Source organism: Perca fluviatilis, chromosome 14 (assembly GCF_010015445.1).
Source record: "Perca fluviatilis chromosome 14, GENO_Pfluv_1.0, whole genome shotgun sequence".
NCBI classification, from domain to species: Eukaryota; Metazoa; Chordata; class Actinopteri; order Perciformes; family Percidae; genus Perca; species Perca fluviatilis.
In genome coordinates, this window is record NC_053125.1 from 36,700,300 (window position 1) to 36,721,135 (window position 20,836).

At 43.2% G+C, this 20,836-nt stretch overlaps 1 protein-coding gene across 1 annotated transcript; it reads left to right on the forward strand.

Annotated features, from left to right (window-relative positions):
• The first annotated feature begins 18,186 nt into the window (after positions 1–18,186).
• Positions 18,187–20,059, forward strand: LOC120572642 (zinc finger protein 85-like). The gene is made up of 2 exons (XM_039821959.1): positions 18,187–18,220; positions 18,587–20,059. The coding sequence occupies exons 1-2, from the start codon at positions 18,187–18,189 to the stop codon at positions 19,759–19,761; spliced, it is 1,209 nt and encodes a 402-aa protein (XP_039677893.1). The 3' UTR covers positions 19,762–20,059.
• Positions 20,060–20,836: the final 777 nt, after the last annotated feature.

The following is a 20,836-nucleotide window of genomic DNA, read 5'->3' on the forward strand; positions in this document are numbered from 1 at the left end:
AGTCCAGATATACCTCATGTCTCACCAGAAAACAGTCCAGATATACCTCATGTCTCACCAGAAAACAGTCCAGATATACCTCATGTCTCACCAGAAAAACAGTCCAGATATACCTCATGTCTCACCAGAAAACAGTCCAGATATACCTCATGTCTCACCCAGAAAACAGTCCAGATATACCTCATGTCTCCCAAGAAAACAGTCCAGATATACCTATGTCTCACCAGAAAACAGTCCAGATATACCTCATGTCTCACCAGAAAACAGTCCAGATATACCTCATGTCTCACCAGAAAACAGTCCACATATACCTCATGTCTCACCAGAAAACAGCCCAGATATACCTCATGTCTCACCAGAAAACAGTTCAGATATACCTCATGTCTCACTAGAAAACAGTCCAGATATACCTCATGTCTCACCAGAAAACAGTCCAGATATACCTCATGTCTCACTAGAAAACAGTTCAGATATACCTCATGTCTCACCAGAAAACAGTCCAGATATACCTCATGTCTCACTAGAAAACAGTCCAGATATACCTCATGTCTCACTAGAAAACAGTCCATATATACCTCATGTCTCACTAGAAAACTGTCCAGATATACCTCATGTCTCACTAGAAAACTGTCCAGATATACCTCATGTCTCACTAGAAAACAGTCCAGATATACCTCATGTCTCACTAGAAAACAGCCCAGATATACCTCATGTCTCACTAGAAAACTGTCCAGATATACCTCATGTCTCACTAGAAAACAGTCCAGATATACCTCATGTCTCACTAGAAAACAGTTCAGATATACCTCATGTCTCACTAGAAAACAGCCCAGATATACCTCATGTCTCACTAGAAAACAGCCCAGATATACCTCATGTCTCACTAGAAAACAGTCCAGATATACCTCATGTCTCACTAGAAAACAGTCCAGATATACCTCATGTCTCACTAGAAAACAGTCCAGATATACCTCATGTCTCACTAGAAAACAGTCCAGATATACCTCATGTCTCACTAGAAAACAGTTCAGATATACCTCATGTCTCACTAGAAAACAGTCCAGATATACCTCATGTCTCACCAGAAAACAGTCCAGATATACCTCATGTCTCACCAGAAAACAGCCCAGATATACCTCATGTCTCACTAGAAAACTGTCCAGATATACCTCATGTCTCACTAGAAAACAGTCCAGATATACCTCATGTCTCACCAGAAAACAGTCCAGATATACCTCATGTCTCACCAGAAAACAGTCCAGATATACCTCATGTCTCACTGAAAAAACAGCGCAGATATACCTCATGTCTCACTAGAAAACAGTCCATATATACCTCATGTCTCACCAGAAAACAGTCCAGATATACCTCATGTCTCACCAGAAAACAGCCCAGATATACCTCATGTCTCACCAGAAAACAGTCCAGATATACCTCATGTCTCACCAGAAAACAGTCCAGATATACCTCATGTCTCACTAGAAAACAGCCCAGATATACCTCATGTCTCACCAGAAAACAGTCCAGATATACCTCATGTCTCACCAGAAAACAGTCCAGATATACCTCATGTCTCACCAGAAAACAGTCCAGATATACCTCATGTCTCACCAGAAAACAATCCAGATATACCTCATGTCTCACCAGAAAACAGTCCAGATATACCTCATGTCTCACCAGAAAACAGTCCAGATATACCTCATGTCTCACTAGAAAACAGTCTAGATATACCTCATGTCTCACCAGAAAACAGCCCAGATATACCTCATGTCTCACTAGAAAACAGTCCAGATATACCTCATGTCTCACTAGAAAACAGTCCAGATATACCTCATGTCTCACTAGAAAACAGTCCAGATATACCTCGTCTCACTAGAAAACAGTCCAGATATACCTCATGTCTCACTAGAAAACAGTCCAGATATACCTCATGTCTCACCAGAAAACAATCCAGATATACCTCATGTCTCACTAGAAAACAGCCCAGATATACCTCATGTCTCACCAGAAAACAGTCCAGATATACCTCATGTCTCAACAGAAAAAAGCCCAGAATGCATCTGGGTTTGGGGCCTCTTGGAGCTCTGAGGAAGCTTGGGCGATGTTGAACAGTTGTTGTAATAAAACCTTTTATAATGGAGAACAGTGTCACAGGATTCCTCTTCCATACATCATCAAAGCATCGTTACTAAAGATACTAAAGATATAAAAGACACACACAAACACACACAGACACACACACAGACACACACAAACACACACAGACACACACAGACACACACACACAGACACACACACAGACACACACAGACACACACACAGACACACACACAGACACACACAGACACACACACAGACACACACACAGACACACACAAAGACAGAATGTATACTAGTACTTCTATCAGTGTACTAATGGTCTCTGTGATCACTGAGAACAACATGGCTGAATGCTGGAGAGTAACTGGATACTCCTGATTTCTGACTGCCAGAGACCTCTGTCTCTGTGTTGGGGGGGCTGGTTTGGGCTCCTCCCCCCTCCTCCTCCTCCCCCCTCAACTGTTGTTGCAGCTTGGAGTTGTCTCTCAGGTGAACAGCTGTAATGTGTTTAGGTAAATTGGGGGTGTTACCACAGTGGTGAATGACTTTTTTTGAACACATCCCATGTGGCAGTGTCCCTATCAGCTGGAGGGAATAAAGTCCACACAGAGCTTCTCTTTCTTTTCTTTCCTCCATCATCACAGACTTCTCTCACTGTTCTGACTCTCTGCTCTCTGGGAGGGGCAGAGAGAGAGAGACAAGAGAAGAGACAGAGAGACAGAGAGAGAGACACAGAGAGAGAGAGAGAGAGACACAGAGAGAGACAGAGACAGAGAGAGAGAGAGAGAGAGAGAGAGAGAGAGAGAGAGAGAGAGAGAGAGAGAGAGAGAGAGACGAGAGAGAGAGAGAGAGACAAGAGAGACAGAGACAAAGAGAGAGAGAGAGACAGAGAGAGAGAGAGAGAGAGAGAGAGAGAGAGAGAGAGAGAGAGACAGAGAGAGAGAGAGAGAGAGGGGAGAGAGAGAGAGAGACAGAGAGAGAGAGAGAGAGAGAGAGAGACAGAGAGAGAGAGAGAGAGAGAGAGAGAGGTACGCTGTTTGCACACTGCACACAGACTTGGAGAGACGCTGTGCTGCATGATCTCGGAGAGAAACTGCAACAAAAGTATCGATCTCATCAGGACAGTATTGATCCGATACCTTAGCATCGATACTATAGATATTTAGATCAATACGCCCAGCCCTACTGCTGATCTTATTGGACCGTTTTAGGAGACAGAGCTCGAGGTAAAGCCACACACACACACACTCAGGTAAAGCCTCTAATGACTGCTCTTTTGACTGCTTTTTTTTTTTTATATGACTGCTTCCAGTTGCTGCTCCTGTAGCAGTCCACGCTACCCCTGTCTATTTTTAGATTTTCTAAAAAGTTTGCCAAGTCCGGGCAAGGCGGACCATAATCTGATGATCCTGCTCTGTCTCGTAAAGAGGCACAAAAAGGAAACAATCCCGGTGAAAAAGATGACCAAAGACACGATGGAGAGACTGAAAGATTGGTTTGAAAATACGGACTGGGCGGGGAGAAAGAATACACTGAAAAAGATCCAGAAAGAACTATAAAGAGAAATATTGGTATAAATTCGAAATAGAAAATTATTTTAAAGAGAATGATATGAAGAAAGTCTGGGAAGGAATGCGGTTAATGAGCGGATATGCAGGTAAAGGGAAGGTAAATAGATCCCAGTTAAATGGCACAAGGGAATATGCTAATAATCTAAATCATTTCTATAATAGATTTGACAAAATAGACTTTTCTGATGAAAGACTCAAGGAAATTATTGGAAGCACAGAGGATGATGACTATACCATTTAAACAAACAATCAGGAGTTATATGGTATGTTTATGAGGCTGAAAGCTACCAAAGCAGCAGGTCCAGATGGACTGTCTCTAAAAGTATTAAAAGGCTGTGCTTTTCAGTTAGCAAGCATTTTTTCAAGTACTTTTAATTATTATTTCTCTCATAAAGTGTTACCGGATTTATGGAAACGATCTTGCATACCAGTACCTAAAAAGACAACCGTTGAGTGTATGAATGATCTAAGACCAGTGGATCTAACCTCCATAGCTATGAAGGTATGTGAGAAAATCGTGTTAAATAGTTCTTAGAGAACAGGTCCCAATTTGTTAAGCTAAACTCAAAAGTTAAGTCAGACAAGATCATGACAAACACAGGTTCACCCCAGGGAACTGTTTTATCACCCTTTCTTTTTACCATTTATACTGTAGACTATTGTCCACAGCAGGCAAGCGGTTGTTAAATTTGCTGACGACACAGTGCTCATTGGGTTAATTGAAAATGATGACTATAGTCACTATCAAAATGCTTTTGTTGATTTTTGTGACACTCATTTCCTAGAACTCAAAGTTAAGAAAACTAAAGAATTAGTAATTGATTACAGGAGAAATACGATGACAACGGCGGAATCTGGAAATCAAAGGTTCAGTTAAAGGACGAGTGAACACATACAAGTATTTGGGCATTGTTTTTAATGATAGGCTAACATGGTCAGATCATGTTGACTTACTGATGAAAAAGTGAAGTCCACGTGTATACTGTATGAGGAAGTTGCAGTCTTTTAGGGTGAATACAGATGTGGTGAGAATGTTTTTTATGTCAGTGATAGGTAGTGTTTGGAGCTACTGTGTGTTGGGTTGGGGGGGGGGGTAATGCTGGGATAACCGAGAAGGCCAGGATTGATAGAGTGACTAAAAGGGCTGGAAAAATGGTAGGAGAGTTAAATACAGTGGATCAAGTATATGAAGACCGTGTGGAAAAAATGACAGAAAATAACGAGAGACCCGGGTCACCCTCTTCATGGTAATCAGACTGGCAGAGTTATGGAACGTAGTGGTAGACTAAGGTTTCCTGTAGTAATCTGACTGGTAGGGTTATAGAACGTAGAGGTAGGCTAAGGTCTCCTGTAGTAATCTGACTGGTAGGGTTATAGAACGTAGTGGTAGACTAAGACCTCCTGTAGTAATCTGACTGGTAGGGTTATAGAACGTAGTGGTAGACTAAGGCCTCCTGTAGTAATCTGACTGGTAGGATTATAGAACGTAGTGGTAGGCTAATGTCTCCTGTAGTAATCTGACTGGTAGGGTTATAGAACGTAGTGGTAGACTAAGGCCTCCTGTAGTAATCTGACTGGTAGGGTTATAGAACGTAGTGGTAGACTAAGGTCTCCTGTAGTAATCTGACTGGTAGGGTTATAGAACGTAGTGGTAGACTAAGACCTCCTGTAGTAATCTAACTGGTAGGGTTATAGAACGTAGTGGTAGACTAAGACCTCCTGTAGTAATCTGACTGTTAAGGTTATAGAACGTAGTGGTAGACTAAGGCCTCCTGTAGTAATCTGACTGGTAGAGTTATAGAACGTAGTGGTAGACTAAGGCCTCCTGTAGTAATCTGACTGGTAGGGTTATAGAACGTAGTGGTAGACTAAGGTCTCCTGTAGTAATCTGACTGGTAGGGTTATAGAACGTAGTGGTAGGCTAAGGCCCCCCTTAGTAATCTGACTGGTAGGGTTATAGAACGTTGTAGACTAAGGCCTCCTGTAGTAATCTGACTGGTAGGGTTATAGAACGTAGTGGTAGACTAAGGCCTCCTGTAGTAATCTGACTGGTAGGGATATAGAACGTAGTGGTAGACTAAGACCTCCTGTAGTAATCTGACTGGTAGGGATATAGAACGTAGTGGTAGACTAAGGTCTCCTGTAGTAGTCTGACTGGTAGGGATATAGAACGTAGTGGTAGACTAAGGCCTCCTGTAGTAATCTGACTGGTAGGGATATAGAACGTAGTGGTAGGCAAGGCCTAGTAATCTGACTGTAGGGTAGAGAACGTGGGGTAGACCAAGGTCTCCTGTAGTAATCTGACTGGTAGGGTATAGAACGTAGTGGTAGACCAAGGCCTCCTGTAGTAATCTGACTGGTAGGGTTATAGAACGTAGTGGTAGACTAAGGCCTCCTGTAGTAATTTGACTGGTAGGGATATAGAACGTAGTGGTAGACTAAGGCCTCCTGTAGTAATCTGACTGGTAGGGTTATAGAACGTAGTGGTGGCTAAGGCCCCCTGTAGTAATCTGACTGGTAGGGATATAGAACGTAGTGGTAGACTAAGGTCTCCTGTAGTAATCTGACTGGTAGGGTTATAGAACGAGTGGGTGGGTACAAGGCCTCCGTAGTAATCTGACTGGTAGGGTTATAGAACGTAGTGGTAGATGCGGCCTCCTGTAGTAATCTGACTGGTAGGGTTATAGAACGTAGTGGTAGACTAAGGTCTCCTGTAGTAATCTGACTTGTAGGGTAATAGAACGTAGTGGTAGACAGGTCTCCTTAGTAATCTGACTGGTAGGGTTATAGAACGTAGTATGACTAAGGTCCCCTGTAGTAATCTGACTGGTAGGGTTATAGAACGTAGTGGTAGTCTAAGACCTCCTGTAGTAATCTGACTGGTAGGGTTATAGAACGTAGTTGTAGACTAAGGTCTCCTGTAGTAATCTGACTGGTAGGGTTATAGAACGTAGTGTTAGACTAAGGCCTCCTGTAGTAATCTGACTGGTAGGGTTATAGAACGTAGTGGTAGACTAAGGTCTCCTGTAGTCATCTGACTGGTAGGGTTATAGAACGTAGTTGTAGACTAAGGTCTCCTGTAGTAATCTGACTGGTAGGGATATAGAACGTAGTGGTAGACTAAGGCCTCCTGTAGTAATCTGACTGGTAGGGATATAGAACGTAGTGGTAGACTAAGACCTCCTGTAGTAATCTGACTGGTAGGGTTATAGAACGTAGTTGTAGACTAAGGTCTCCTGTAGTAATCTGACTGGTAGGGTTATAGAACGTAGTTGTAGACTAAGGTCTCCTGTAGTAATCTGATTTGGTAGGGATATAGAACGTAGTGGTAGACTAAGGCCTCCTGTAGTAATCTGACTGGTAGGGTTATAGAACGTAGTGGTAGACTAAGGCCTCCTGTAGTAATCTGACTGGTAGGGTTATAGAACGTAGTGGTAGACTAAAGTCTCCTGTAGTAATCTGACTGGTAGGGATATAGAACGTAGTGGTAGACTAAGGTCTCCTGTAGTAATCTGACTGGTAGGGTTATAGAACGTAGTGGTAGACTAAGGCCTCCTGTAGTAATCTGACTGGTAGGTATAGAACGTAGTGGTAGACTAAGGCCCTGCTGTAGTAATCTGACTGGTAGGGTTATAAGAACGTAGTGGTAGACTAAGCTCCTGTAGTCATCTGACTGGTAGGGTTATAGAACGTAGTTGTAGACTACGGTCTTCTGTAATCTGACTGGTAGGGATGTAGAACGTAGTGGTAGACTAAGGCCTCCTGTAGTAATCTGATTGGTAGGGATATAGAACGTAGTGGTAGACTAAGGCCTCCTGTAGTAATCTGACTGGTAGGATATAGAACGTTAGTGGTAGACTAAGGCCTCCTGTAGTAATCTGACTGGTAGGGTTATAGAACGTAGTAGACGGCTTATAATGATGGTAGGATATAGAACGGTGGTAAAGGCTATTAACTGGTAGGGTTATAGAACGTAGTGGTAGACTAAGGTCCCTGTAGTAATCTGACTGGTAGGGATATAGAACGTAGTGGTAGACTAAGGCCTCCTGTAGTAATCTGACTGGTAGGGATATAGAACAGGTATGTGCGTTACGTCTGTAGTAATCTGACTGGTAGGGTTATAGAACGTAGTGGTAGACTAACCCTGTGTAATCTGACTGGTAGGGTTATAGAACGTAGTGGTAGACTAAGTCTCCTGTAGTAATCTGACTGGTAGGGTTATAGAACGTAGTGGTAACTAGTCCTGTAGTAATCTGACTGGTAGGGTTATAGAACGTAGTGGTAGACTAAGTCCTGTAACTGACTGGTAGGGTTATAGAACGTTGGTAGACTAAGCCTCCTGTAGTAATCTGACTGGTAGGGTTATAGAAGCGTAGTGGTAGACTAAGGCCTCCTGTAGTAATCTGACTGGTAGGGTTATAGAACGTAGTGGTAGACTAAGACCTCCTGTAGTAATCTGACTGGTAGGGTTATAAGAGAAGTGGGTAGACTAAGGTACCCCTGTAGTAATCTGACTGGTAGGGATATAGAACGTAGTGGTAGACTAAGCCTCCTGTAGTAATCTGACTGGTAGGGTTATAGAACGTATGGTAGACTAAGGTCTCCTGTAGTAATCTGACTGGGTTAGAAGAGGTAGCTGGCTCTCTGTAGTAATCTGATGGTAGGGTTATAGAACGTAGTGGTAGACTAAGGTCTCCTGTAGTAATCTGACTGGTAGGGTTATAGAACTGTAGTGGTAGACTCGGTCTCCTGTAGTAATCTGACTGGTAGGGATATAGAACGTAGTGGTAGACTAAGGCCTCCTGTAGTAATCTGACTGGTAGGGATATAGAACGAGTGGTAGACTAAGGCTCCTGTAGTAATCTGACTGGTAGGGTTATAGAACGTAGTGGTAGACTAAGGCCTCCTGTAGTAATCTGACTGGTAGGGTTATAGAACGTAGTGGTAGACTAAGGTCTCCTGTAGTAATCTGACTGGTAGGGATATAGAACGTAGTGGTAGACTAAGGTCTCCTGTAGTAATCTGACTGGTAGGGTTATAGAACGTAGTGGTAGACTAAGGTCTCCTGTAGTAATCTGACTGGTAGGGTTATAGAACGTAGTGGTAGACTAAGGTCTCCTGTAGTAATCTGACTGGTAGGGTTATAGAACGTAGTGGTAGACTAAGGCCTCCTGTAGTAATCTGACTGGTAGGGTTATAGAACGTAGTGGTAGACTAAGGTCTCCTGTAGTAATCTGACTGGTAGGGTTATAGAACGTAGTGGTAGACTAAGGCCTCCTGTAGTAATCTGACTGGTAGGGATATAGAACGTAGTGGTAGACTAAGGCCTCCTGTAGTAATCTGACTGGTAGGGTTATAGAACGTAGTGGTAGACTAAGGCCTCCTGTAGTAATCTGACTGGTAGGATTATAGAACGTAGTGGTAGACTAAGGCCTCCTGTAGTAATCTGACTGGTAGGGTTATAGAACGTAGTGGTAGACTAAGGTCTCCTGTAGTAATCTGACTGGTAGGGTTATAGAACGTAGTGGTAGACTAAGTCCTGTAGTATCTGACTGGTGAGGGTTATAGAACTTAGTGGTAGACTAGGCCTCCTGTAGTAATCTGACTGGTAGGGTTATAGAACGTAGTGGTAGACTAAGCTCCTGTAGTAATCTGACTGGTAGGGTTATAGAACGTAGTGGTAGACTAAGGCTCCTGTGTAATCTGACTGGTAGGGTTATAGAACGTAGTGGTTAAAAAGGTGAAAAAATAAAGAGGTAGACTAAGGCCTCCTTTAGTAATCTGACTGGTAGGGTTATAGAACGTAGTGGTAGACTAAGGCCTCCTGTTGTATATTCTGACTGGTAGGGTTATAGAACGTAGTGGTTAGACTAAGGCCTCCTGTAGTAATCTGACTGGTAGGGTTATAGAACGTAGTGGTAGACTGCGGTCTCCTGTAGTAATCTGACTGGTAGGGTTATAGAACGTAGTGGTAGACTAAGGTCTCCTGTAGTAATCTGACTGGTAGGGTTATAGAACCAGAAGTTAGACTAAGACTCCTGTAGTAATCTGACTGGTAGGGTTGCGTAGAACGTAGTGGTAGACTAAGACCTCCTGTAGTAATCTGACTGGTAGGGTTATAGAACGTAGTTGTAGACTAAGGTCTCCTGTAGTAATCTGACTGGTAGGGTTATAGAACGTAGTGGTAGACTAAGGTCTCCTGTAGTAATCTGACTGGTAGGGTTATAGAACGTAGTGGTAGACTAAGGCCTCCTGTAGTAATCTGACTGGTAGGGTTATAGAACGTAGTGGTAGACTAAGGTCTCCTGTAGTAATCTGACTGGTAGGGTTATAGAACGTAGTGGTAGACTAAGGTCTCCTGTAGTAATCTGACTGGTAGGGATATAGAACGTAGTGGTAGACTAAGGTCTCCTGTAGTAATCTGACTGGTAGGGTTATAGAACGTAGTGGTAGACTAAGGTCTCCTGTAGTAATCTGACTGGTAGGGTTATAGAACGTAGTGGTAGACTAAGGTCCCCTGTAGTAATCTGATTGGTAGGGATATAGAACGAGTGGTAGACTAAGCCTCCTGTAGTAATTTGACTGGTAGGGTTATAGAACGTAGTGGTAGACTAAGGCCTCCTGTAGTAATCTGACTGGTAGGGTTATAGAACGTGTAGGTAGACTAAGGTCTCCTGTAGTAATCTGACTGGTAGGGATATAGAACGTAGTGGTAGACTAAGGTCTCCTGTAGTAAACTGACTGGTAGGGTTATAGAACGTAGTGGTAGACTAAGTCGCCTGTAGTAATCTGACTGGTAGGGTTATAGAACGTAGTGGTAGACTAAGTCTCCTGTAGTAATTTGACTAGTAGGGTTATAGAACGTAGTGGTAGACTAATCTCCTGTAGTAATCTGCTGGTAGGGTTATAGAACGTAGTGTAACTAGCCTCCTGTGTAACTATAGACGTAGTGAGCCCCTGTAGTAATCTGACTGGTAGGGTTATAGAACGAGGTAGACTAGTGTGGTATGACTGTAAGAGAACTGTGGTAGACTACGCCCTGTAGTAATCTGACTGGTAGGGTTATAGAACGTAGTGGTAGTAACGACGCCCCGGTAGTAATCTGACTAGTAGGGTTATAGAACGTAGTGGTAGACTAAGGTCTCCTGTAGTAATCTGACTGGTAGGGTTATAGAACGTAGTGGTAGACTAAGGCCTCCTGTAGTAATCTGACTGGTAGGGTTATAGAACGTAGTGGTAGACTAAGGCCTCCTGTAGTAATCTGACTGGTAGGGTTATAGAACGTAGTGGTAGACTAAGGTCTCCTCAGAATATCAGATAGTACAACAAGCACTTTAAACGTACATTTTTATAAATTTTGTATCGTATTTTATTGTATTAGGCGGGTATGAGCACTGTAATTTCCATTTTTATTGATGAAATAAACTTGACTTTGACTTTTACACAGGGATCAAAGCGAGGAGACGGCTGAGCTGCGCATGCGCCGCCAGTGAATGATTTCAGGTGTGCTCTGTGGGTTGCTCCTCTGACTGCATTAGCAGCATTCCAGTTGTGTGTGTGTGTGTGTGTGTGTGTGTGTGTGAGTGTGTGTGTGTTGAGCTCTCAGTAGGTGTATAGCTTCTAGTTGAGTATGTGTGTGTGTGTGTGTGTGTGTGTGTGTGTGTTGAATGTGTGGTATCTGAGGGCTTATAAGTTTAATTTCTGTTCTAACATTCAAATGTGCTGAGTCATGCTGAGCACTGAGGTAGTGAAGTAGGTTTATTGATGGATCTCTCAGTGGCGTGAGTTTTGGAGGGGATGTTCTGTGTGGTGCGCTGTGATTGGTGGCTGAGTGGGTTCCATGGTTTTATGTGTAGTGTGTAGTGTCGGAGCCTCCTGACCCTTTCCTTTACCACCTCCCATCTTCTTATGGAGTCTAACATGATTGTGTAAACCTATCCCTTCTAACCCTGTTCTCCATGCAGCAAGAGAGAGTGTGTGTTCTCTCTGGCTCTGCAGGGCTGGAATTGGTGCTGAATACTTGATGTATGTAATACTTCTTTATATACTTCAACTACATTTTAAAGTCTGGTTTTTTGAAATACCTTTTTAAAGTCTGTGTGTGTTTTTGTGTGTGTCTCTCTGTGTGTGTGTGTGTGTCTCTGTGTGTGTGTGTGTGTGTGTGTATGTGTGTATCTGTCTCTCTGTGTGTGTTGAGCTCTCAGTAGGTGGGTATCTTCTAGTAGAGTCTCTGTTGGGTGATGATTAATTTCTATATCTGATATCTGTGATTAAGAGACTCCACAGTGAGAGTGGCTTTGATCATAAACTGAGCATGAGCTGACCCCTGCATGCCCTCCTTGTGTGACCTAGTTAATGAATGAAAAATAATGACCAGGGTCAGAGTAGGAGAGGAACAGAGCCAGTAGTGACAGGAAGAGGTGAACACTTTACAGCTAGTTTGGACGACCTGTGAGTGTAATGATACCACAGGAAGTGCTTGTATTATTTCCCTTATGTGTGTATTTATATGACCGTTCTAAGTTGTTGAGCTAAGGTTGGTTAAGATAATGCAATGCTAACTTGTTGTGTTAACATGTTAGCTTACAGTTTATAGCTCATACTGTATATTGTGGTATAGATGTCTTACTGAAATGGTGCAGAGGTATTTGTACTTTGTTCATCTAAGTGACTCATTTCAGAGTTATTAACGTGCACAGCTGTTTTCTGTCTCATATAAAGGAGAGGTATATTACATTATGTTTAGATAATATATGTGGCTGTGTTTCATTCAGTTTAATGTGTTTAGTGTTTATTATATCTGAAATATACAGTGTAACAGTGTATTTAGGGATATGCAAAACATTAATGGATACTGTGTATGACTGTGTTTGAGTGTAAGTAGTTTATTAGTCTTATTGTCATATTGAGTGTGAACAAGAATAGTATAGCAGCATTATCGAGAAGAACAATTCATTACGTTTTGCAATAAACTCTTATTTTCTCTTGTGTTCTGAATGATATAGTAACGTTTAAATTGGACAAGTATTAAGGCAAATCCCAGACCCACATCCAGATGTTGGGTCTGGAGGAACTCATCATTGGCAGGGCTCAATCCGAGGGGAGGGATAAACGGTTGTCTTTCAAATTCCCTCTGCACCAATAGGATAGCTCTACAACCAACCAGAGCAACACTGAAAAGCTGAACTCCAAGTCTTCCAGAGTCGCGGCCAAAGCCGATTCCAAAGACCGCTGTTCTCCAGCAGCAGCCATCTTCTTTGTTTTCAAGTAGCAGGGAGTTCACACGGAACCGTCGCAACTCTGCCGTCATTATGTTAAGCCCGACTAGAGTTTGGTTTTTCCAGCTCCCAAGCCAACAGAGAGTTGCTAGACGACCCTGGCTGCAAATGACATTGGCTGCCGCTAGGGTGGTCTAGATTTCTAGGCTAATATATTCTTGCAGATGTAAGATTAGAGCTAACATGGCTATTGTTGGCTTCGCTACCATAGTGGCTTATTCCCACGGACTGTGCTTATGCCAAAAACCATTTAACGTTAACGTAATTCAATCATTGGCCTTATGGGGAATAATTAATAATGTTAATGTTAACGTTACGTTACGTAGGTGTGCATGGTTAATGTTCTGCAATGTGGAGTTTTATGATGGAATGTGTGATCACGTTCTAATTAACACGCCAAGAGTAAAATTATTGTTCGTTTCATTATGGTGTAAAGTACAGTTTAGTTTGCTCTAATGTTGTTAGCTTTAAATCTTATATACTGTTAGCTATAGCTCTAATATTAATTCAGGCTACGGTACATTGGTAATGATATTTAAAATTACTTAGTTAATGTTACTTTCCTTTCAAAAGCATCACTCACCTGTGGTATGCTCCATAGGGTTTGTCACGTAGTGGACACATGGTACGCTCCATAGGGTTTGTCACGTAGCGGCCCCGTGGTACGCCCCGTGGTATGGTCCACATGTCGAAATATGCACAACTAACATGTGCAAGTGGCACGGTAACTGGCCAATGAAACGTGATCATTATAGCCTTTCAAGCTCTAAATCAAACACAACTAAGCCACGCAGCCAACGGACGGGACACAGCGCTCCACAAAATAAACTAAATATTGCATTCTTATTGCGACATTCTCGATATAATATTGCGATAACGATATTGAGTTGATATTTCTTGCACCTAGTTAGGACGGAGGCAGGGGGCCCTGGAGCCTGTTATCCAGGGCCTGGGGCCACATAGTGTGGATCTGGAGCCTATTAAAATAATCTATACTTATTGTGACACTTTCAATATAATATTTCGAAATGTGATATTGCGATAATGATATTAAGTCGATATATCGTGCACCCCTAGACCAGGCTAACAGCCAGGATTTATTAATCCTGGAGCCTTTTCTGTTCAATCAGTAGTGCTTTTAGGGGTGCACCGAATCTAGGAGTTGACTTCTGATGCGGCTGAATATTGGGCTTTTTGATGGGGTTGGGTTTCTGCTGAACCTCAGAATTTTTTCCCACCAAACCGAACCCTACGGCTTGCACTACGCACGCTACGCTGGTCGCCTTAATGACGCCTGCATTGATTACGGGAAGGTGTTTACGTAGGTGGAGCGTTCAATGCAGTAGGCTGTGAGGAAGTAAAAAAATGGAACTGGTGAGCAGAAAAAGTGTTGTTTGAAAGTACTTTCAGTCAAAAGAAGGCCATTCAAGTCCAGCTTCATGTTCAATCTGCAATGCTGATTGGTCTGGTGGTGGCGAGGACCCTAAACTATACACAACATGGCCGCTGTTACAACATCTGGTATGAAACATCTGAACGAATACGAGTTGTGCATGAAGGACTCTGCAGACAGCAGCCAAAATGCAGCAACTTCAGGTACAGCAAAGGAAGGACAGTCCCTGTTTACTTCATTCATGTGTTTACTGTGTTCATGGACTGAGGATGGGAGGAGGATTCAGTTTCAGATTCAGCAGAATCTTAACCAGTGGATTCGGTATTCAGCCGAACCCCAAATATCTGGGATTGGTGCATCCCTAACCTTATTATTATTAGCCTGCATTAAAATACAACAGGTACATATTGCTGTTCAGTTAAGCCCTGTTATTAATTTTAACATTGTGATCATTGCTGGATTTCAGCACAACAGAGGAATGGAGGAGGACAACCAAAACCAGGAGCAGCGGTGCAACAAGGTCCCCAGAAGACAAGCAGCAGACTGGGACTCTGATAGCAGCCATGTTCAGGTCAGTGTTCAGGACACAACAACCACTCTAATGCAACAATAAAGAGAGTCGATGCTCTGTAGATCATCCGTTAATTCTTTTGTTAGAGATCAAATGTCAAAAAGGAAGTTGTAGGAGCCTATTGAGTTATTGTTTTTGTTCATTAAATGTCTGTAATATACATTCTGACCCCTACGGTGTAGTATGGGATATACAATATAAAATATTAATGTCATTGTTCTGTTATATTGCCTTTATGAAGACTAATAACCTTCTGTTCATATTGCTGTTAGAAGTTTGGTGAATATAGTATGACAGTTGTTGAGATCATTAGAAAAGGCTGATAAAGTTTTAAATGAAGTCAGTGATGAAGGATTATATATAAAGTCCTATACACATGTTTCTATAATGGTTCTAACAATGGCAGACTGTCAGAGACCATGTTTTTAGACACGTTTTTAGATGATTTATTTATTTTTGTATTCTTTGACGATAAAGGATTATGTAGAGTATATTACTTTTCCATGCGCATGGTATTTGCCATTCTTAGCACAGTGTGTGTTCTGTCCAGTAAACTGGGACTATAATTTGAGAGAATTGTACAATTACAAAACCTATCCTACTTGTACAATCCTCTGAAATTATAGTCCTAGTTCACTGGACCAGTATCTACATAGTGTAGACTACTCTACATTCATGAATCAACACGGAGAGGACACTGCAGTGTTATTATATTATGTAAGTTGAGCGTCAGCGTCAGTTCTGGCAGGCCAAGTAGTCAAGACGCCGCTCAATGCTATTGGCCAACAACACGGTCTCATCAGCTGCATCAGTCGTTCTGCAATAGCTGATCTGCATCAGCGCATCAGCTGGTCAATTCCCCTTGCTGCTAATAGGCTACGCTCAACAGGGCGCCTTACTTAAGCTGCTTTAGTTTGTTCCTAACTGATTGTTGTTTTAGTTGCTCCTAACCGCTCGCGACCGTCCGCTTCCAATTGATTGCTGCTTCATTTTGCCTTAACTGCCTGCGGCCCTAGATTGCCCCAACTGCCCGCCGCCCTAGTTGCTCCATCTGCTTGCTGCTCGCATCATGCTACTCCTCCGGGCAAAAGCACGCTCGGAAACGGAGAAATCTCGAGCCGGCCAGCAGGCTTACTGCACACCAGTGGTGGAATATAACTAGGTGCAAGTGCTTCGTTACTGTTCTTGAGTACATTTTTCATGTATCCGTACTTTGCTTGAGTAGACTCAATAGTGCATGCTTTTGGCTTTTACTTCATTACATTTTGCAGCAATTATCTATACTTTCTACTCCACTGCATTTCTACAAGGTTCCGTTGCATTTTCTGGTCAGTTTTTCCCCCTGCCAAATCGTCTTCCTTACCGTCCCACGTTTGCAGTCCGCAGGGAAGCCTTCAGCAGCTTCTCTTGCACCGCCACGCCAAGACCCGCCCTTCAATAGCATTTATTGGCCAGGCGTGTATCGCTCTCGGTACTACCGCTGCTCTTGTTACTGCTGTTGCTCCCAATACTACCGCTGCTCCCATTACTGCCGCTGCTCCCGATACTCTGCTTGGTCATATGTGGAGCATCCGTTCACGTAGGGTTAATATACAACCCATATATTTATCTTAAAAACACTCCCGGTCCTCCTCAGTTGTGTAGCCGCTTGTTGTCCAAGCCTGTGTTTCCTAAAGCATTTTATTGTCTGTGTGTTCTTGACTTTAATGGACCCAACAGAATTATATTTTGCTGTTTTTTTATACTGATGAATACACTGTTACAGTCATGTTTACAGTGTGCATTGAGTTTACCACTTAATTATCTTTATAGGTTCTAGATTTCAGAGTCCAAGATCTTCAGTGTCTTTCTTTTCTATGTCCATATATACGAGGAAGCATATAATATGTAGAGAAGGAAACTCAGCCTCTGTAAAAACTAAACAAAAATGGCAGATAATAGCAGAGCGACTGAAAACTAGTCTAAAATATATATTTTAGCCCATACAAGGGAGAGAGAGAAATATTTATGCATCATATTCAGCTCCTATTTTCACCCTGTGTGTTGAGCTTTCTGTTTTATCTACAGAGTGAGGCATCTCACTTCTGTTCCATCTTTGTTGGGAGTCGCACATGCGCAGTACCTACCTAGTTCTAGGTAAGGACTACTAGCCAGTCAGAAGCCGAGTATGAGGGCGTGCCCTGACAGTCCTTCCTTCAGTGGTCACTCGAAACGAGTATGTCTTATTTGTGGATCCTCAGGTGGCTGTAAAGGCCGATCCGTGATCCACAGATTCTGCTGCAATGTGGGCATTGGAAGGTTGAAGTGGTGGTGGTGGAGCCTGTCTCTGTTTGTCCTTGCGGTGTTGCCGCTTTGCTTCTGCGGCACGGCGGAGATCTATTTCATGGTGTGCTGCACCTTCTTGCACAGCTTTTCTCCAGTAGTCCCTGTTCAATGCCAGATTCTCCCAGTCGCCGGACGTGATTTTTCAGGCTGGTCTTAATATTGTCCTTAAAGCGTTTCTTTGGCCCACCAGGGGCTCGCTGTCCTTCTTTTAGCTGGGAGTAGAGGATCTGTTTTGGGAGACGGTTGTTGGGCATGCGGATGACATGTCCTGTCCATCGGAGTTGGTGCTGCATTATGATGGTAGTGATGCTGGGCATATTTGTTTCCTCCAGAATGCTGTAGTTTGTGCCTCTGTCTTCCCAGTTGATCCTCAAGATTTTTCTTAAGGCTCTTTGATGGAATAGTTCCAGGGCTCTTAGGTGTCTGCTGTAGGTGGTCCAGGATTCTGCTCCATACAGCAGAGTTTGGAGAATCACAGCTCTATAGACCAGGAGCTTGGTTTGAGCCCTCAGGTCTCGGTCATCATAGGCATAGGCTCCGCTGGCACAGCTCAGGCGATGGTTAACCTCAGAGTCTATATCGGCTTTGGACGAGAGAATGCTGCCAAGGTAGGGGAAGTGTTCCACGCTTTCCAGAGTGGTGTTATCCACTTTGATGATGGGCTGGAGTGATGGCTGGTTGAGTGGTGATTGATACAAAACCTGCGTTTTCTTGATGTTCAAGGCCAAACCCAGGTCTCTGTATGTCTTGGCAAAGGCATTTAGAATGCCCTGGAGGTCTTCAGGGGAGAGTGCTACAATGGCGTTATCATCAGCGTATTGCAGCTCCATAATGGTGGTATTTCTGACTTTGCTCTTGGCTTTGAACCTGTTAAGGTTGCATAGCCTGCCGTCAGTCCTGTAAAGGATTGTAATCCCCTGTGGCAACTCTTGACCAGTAAGGTGAAGTATGGCTGCAATGAAGATGGTAAGATGGTACCTAGGTAAGGACTACTAGCCAGTCCGAAGCAGAGTATGAGGGCGTGCCCTGAAAGTAACTAGGTAAGGACTACTAGCCAGTCAGAAGCAGAGTATGAGGTGAGCATTATAACTTGTGTTACAAAGTGACGCACATTCATCACGGAAGTAAAGGCTGGACTACATGATGATGTTATGAAGAGTACCTTTGCTTCCATGATAACATGTCAGCAACCTGCACATATATACCTTCATTTTGTCATAAATTATTGTATGAAGAGTGAGAATTGTGAGTGAGAGCAAGTCCAGGGTTTAAAGAAGGTTGTTCCCTAACTCTCTCTCTGTTTGTCTGTTGCTATAGAAACGAAGAGGAAGAAAGGAACCCAAACGTCACCACTGTCAACACTGTGACAAATCCTTCACATCATCTGAACATTTAAAGATTCATCAGAGAGTTCATACTGGAGAGAATCTACACAGCTGTGATCAATGTGGGGCAGCTTTCACAAGAAATGGTAACCTAAAATCACATCAACGCATTCACACTGGAGAGAAGCCGTACAGCTGTGATCAATGTGGGAAAACATTTTCTCAGAGTGGCAACCTTAAAAGTCACCAACACATCCACACTGGAGAAAAGCCATACAGCTGTGAACAATGTGGTAAAACGTTTTCTGAGAGTAATAGCTTTAAAAGACACCAGCGCATTCATACTGGAGAAAAGCTGTACTGGTGTGAACAATGTGGTAAAACGTTTTCTCGTAGTAGTCACCTTAAATCTCACCAGCGCATTCACACTGGAGAGAAGCCATACTGGTGTGAACAATGTGGTAAAACTTTTTCGAATAGTAGTCACCTTAAATCTCACCAGCACATCCACACTGGAGAGAAGCCGTACAGCTGTGGTCAATGTGGGAAAACGTTTTCTGAGAGTAGTAGCCTTAAAACTCACCAGCGCATCCACACTGGAGAAAAGCCGTACTGGTGTGAACAATGTGGTGCAGCTTTTTCTCATAGTAATAGCTTTAAAAGACACCAGCGCATCCACACTGGAGAAAAGCCGTACAGCTGTGATCAATGTGGGAAAATGTTTTCTGAGAGTAGTGGCCTTAAATCTCACCAGCACATCCACACTGGAGAGAAGCCGTACTGGTGTGAACAATGTGGGGCAGCTTTTTCTCAGAGTAGTCAACTTAAAAGACACCACCAGCGCATTCACACTGGAGAGAAGCCGTACTGGTGTGAACAATGTGGGGAAACATTTTCTCGTGGTGATACACTTAAATCTCACCAGCGCATTCACACTGGAGAGAAGCCGTACTGGTGTGAACAATGTGGTAAAATGTTTTCTGAGAGTAGTAACCTTAAATCTCACCAGCGCATTCACACAGGAGAGAAGCCGTACTCGTGTGATCAATGTGGTAAAATGTTTTCTCAGAGTAGTAACCTTAAATCTCACCAGCGCATTCACACTGGAGAGAAGCCGTACTCGTGTGAACAATGTGGAAAAATGTTTTCTCGGAGTAGTCACCTTAAAACTCATCAGCTCATTCACACTGCCTCGTAGTGAACATGTTTCAGAGCCGAGCTGTTTCCTCCTGCCTCCTTCTCATGCCCTGATAGCTGAGTTGTTATATTCTGATCTTCTCTCCACATTGAAGGCTACGGAGCCCCGGAGGTGACATGGAGGGGGGAAAAAACAGAAAAAAAAAACATGTACTGGGGACAAACCCTAAACTCGAGATCTCGACTTTCAAACTCAAGATCTCGAGTTTGTGACATGGAGGGAAAAAGAACCTGAAGAAAAAAAAAATTAATAATAATCAATATGGATACTCTGGACTTTTGTGCTGCTTATGGATGTTCGAACGAAAGAAAAACAGCAATGGATAACATTTCACAGGTGAGAATGTGTTTTATGATGTATACAGTACGCTGCCTTCGACCTTCAATCTGAGCTCCAGTGGCAGCGGAGGCATTTCTTCCCCCGGGCAGGAACACAGCTTTGCCTCGTTTTGTTGTTCACAGTCCGAGTCCGGCCAGACTCCCTTTTAGGGTTGGGCATCGTTTGGATTTTAACGATTCTGATTCCAATTCCGATTCTTCCTTTCCACAGGTTCTTATCAATTCTCGATTCCGATTCTTTGAGAGGTGGAGTTGAAACGGGTCACATGCTTATTTCACAAATAAGAGGAAAGTTTTATTTTGATTCAATGGTGGTTTGAAGTTTTACTGCTTTTTCAACATAAAATAAAGCCACACTAGAGCGCTGCTTACTGAGTTCCAAGGCTGCTACACAACAAGCGCCTGGACGCAGCGGAAACCAAAACTTGCGCATGTTAAATTGGGAAGCGATGATTGGATTTGAAACCAAATCCTCTCAAGGATTCCGATAAAGAAACGATTTCAATGGAATCCTAATTTTTGAAAAAACTTCAGCAGGCTGTGACATTCCACTCCGCTCAATCCTGGTACTGGTTCTCCCGGGCTTCCCTTCCCTCCAGCGGGCCCAGCATTATGGCCTGGGCCTCCAGCTGTTTGGTGACGGTTTTGACTCCCAGGAAGCAGGCAGTGAGCTCCAGATCCTGCAGCCGCAGACGGTCTCTGCCTCCCTGCAATAGCTCCTCTCCGTCCGCCGGCCA

Excerpts from the sequence above, each read along its gene's own strand:
- LOC120572642 (XM_039821959.1), top strand. The coding sequence starts at position 18,187 with ATGGCTGCAATGAAGATGGTAAGATGGTACCTAG. Across the intron at positions 18,221-18,586 it reads GATGGTAAGATGGTACCTAG|ACCACTGTCAACACTGTGAC; the intron begins GTAAGGACTACT and ends AACCCAAACGTC.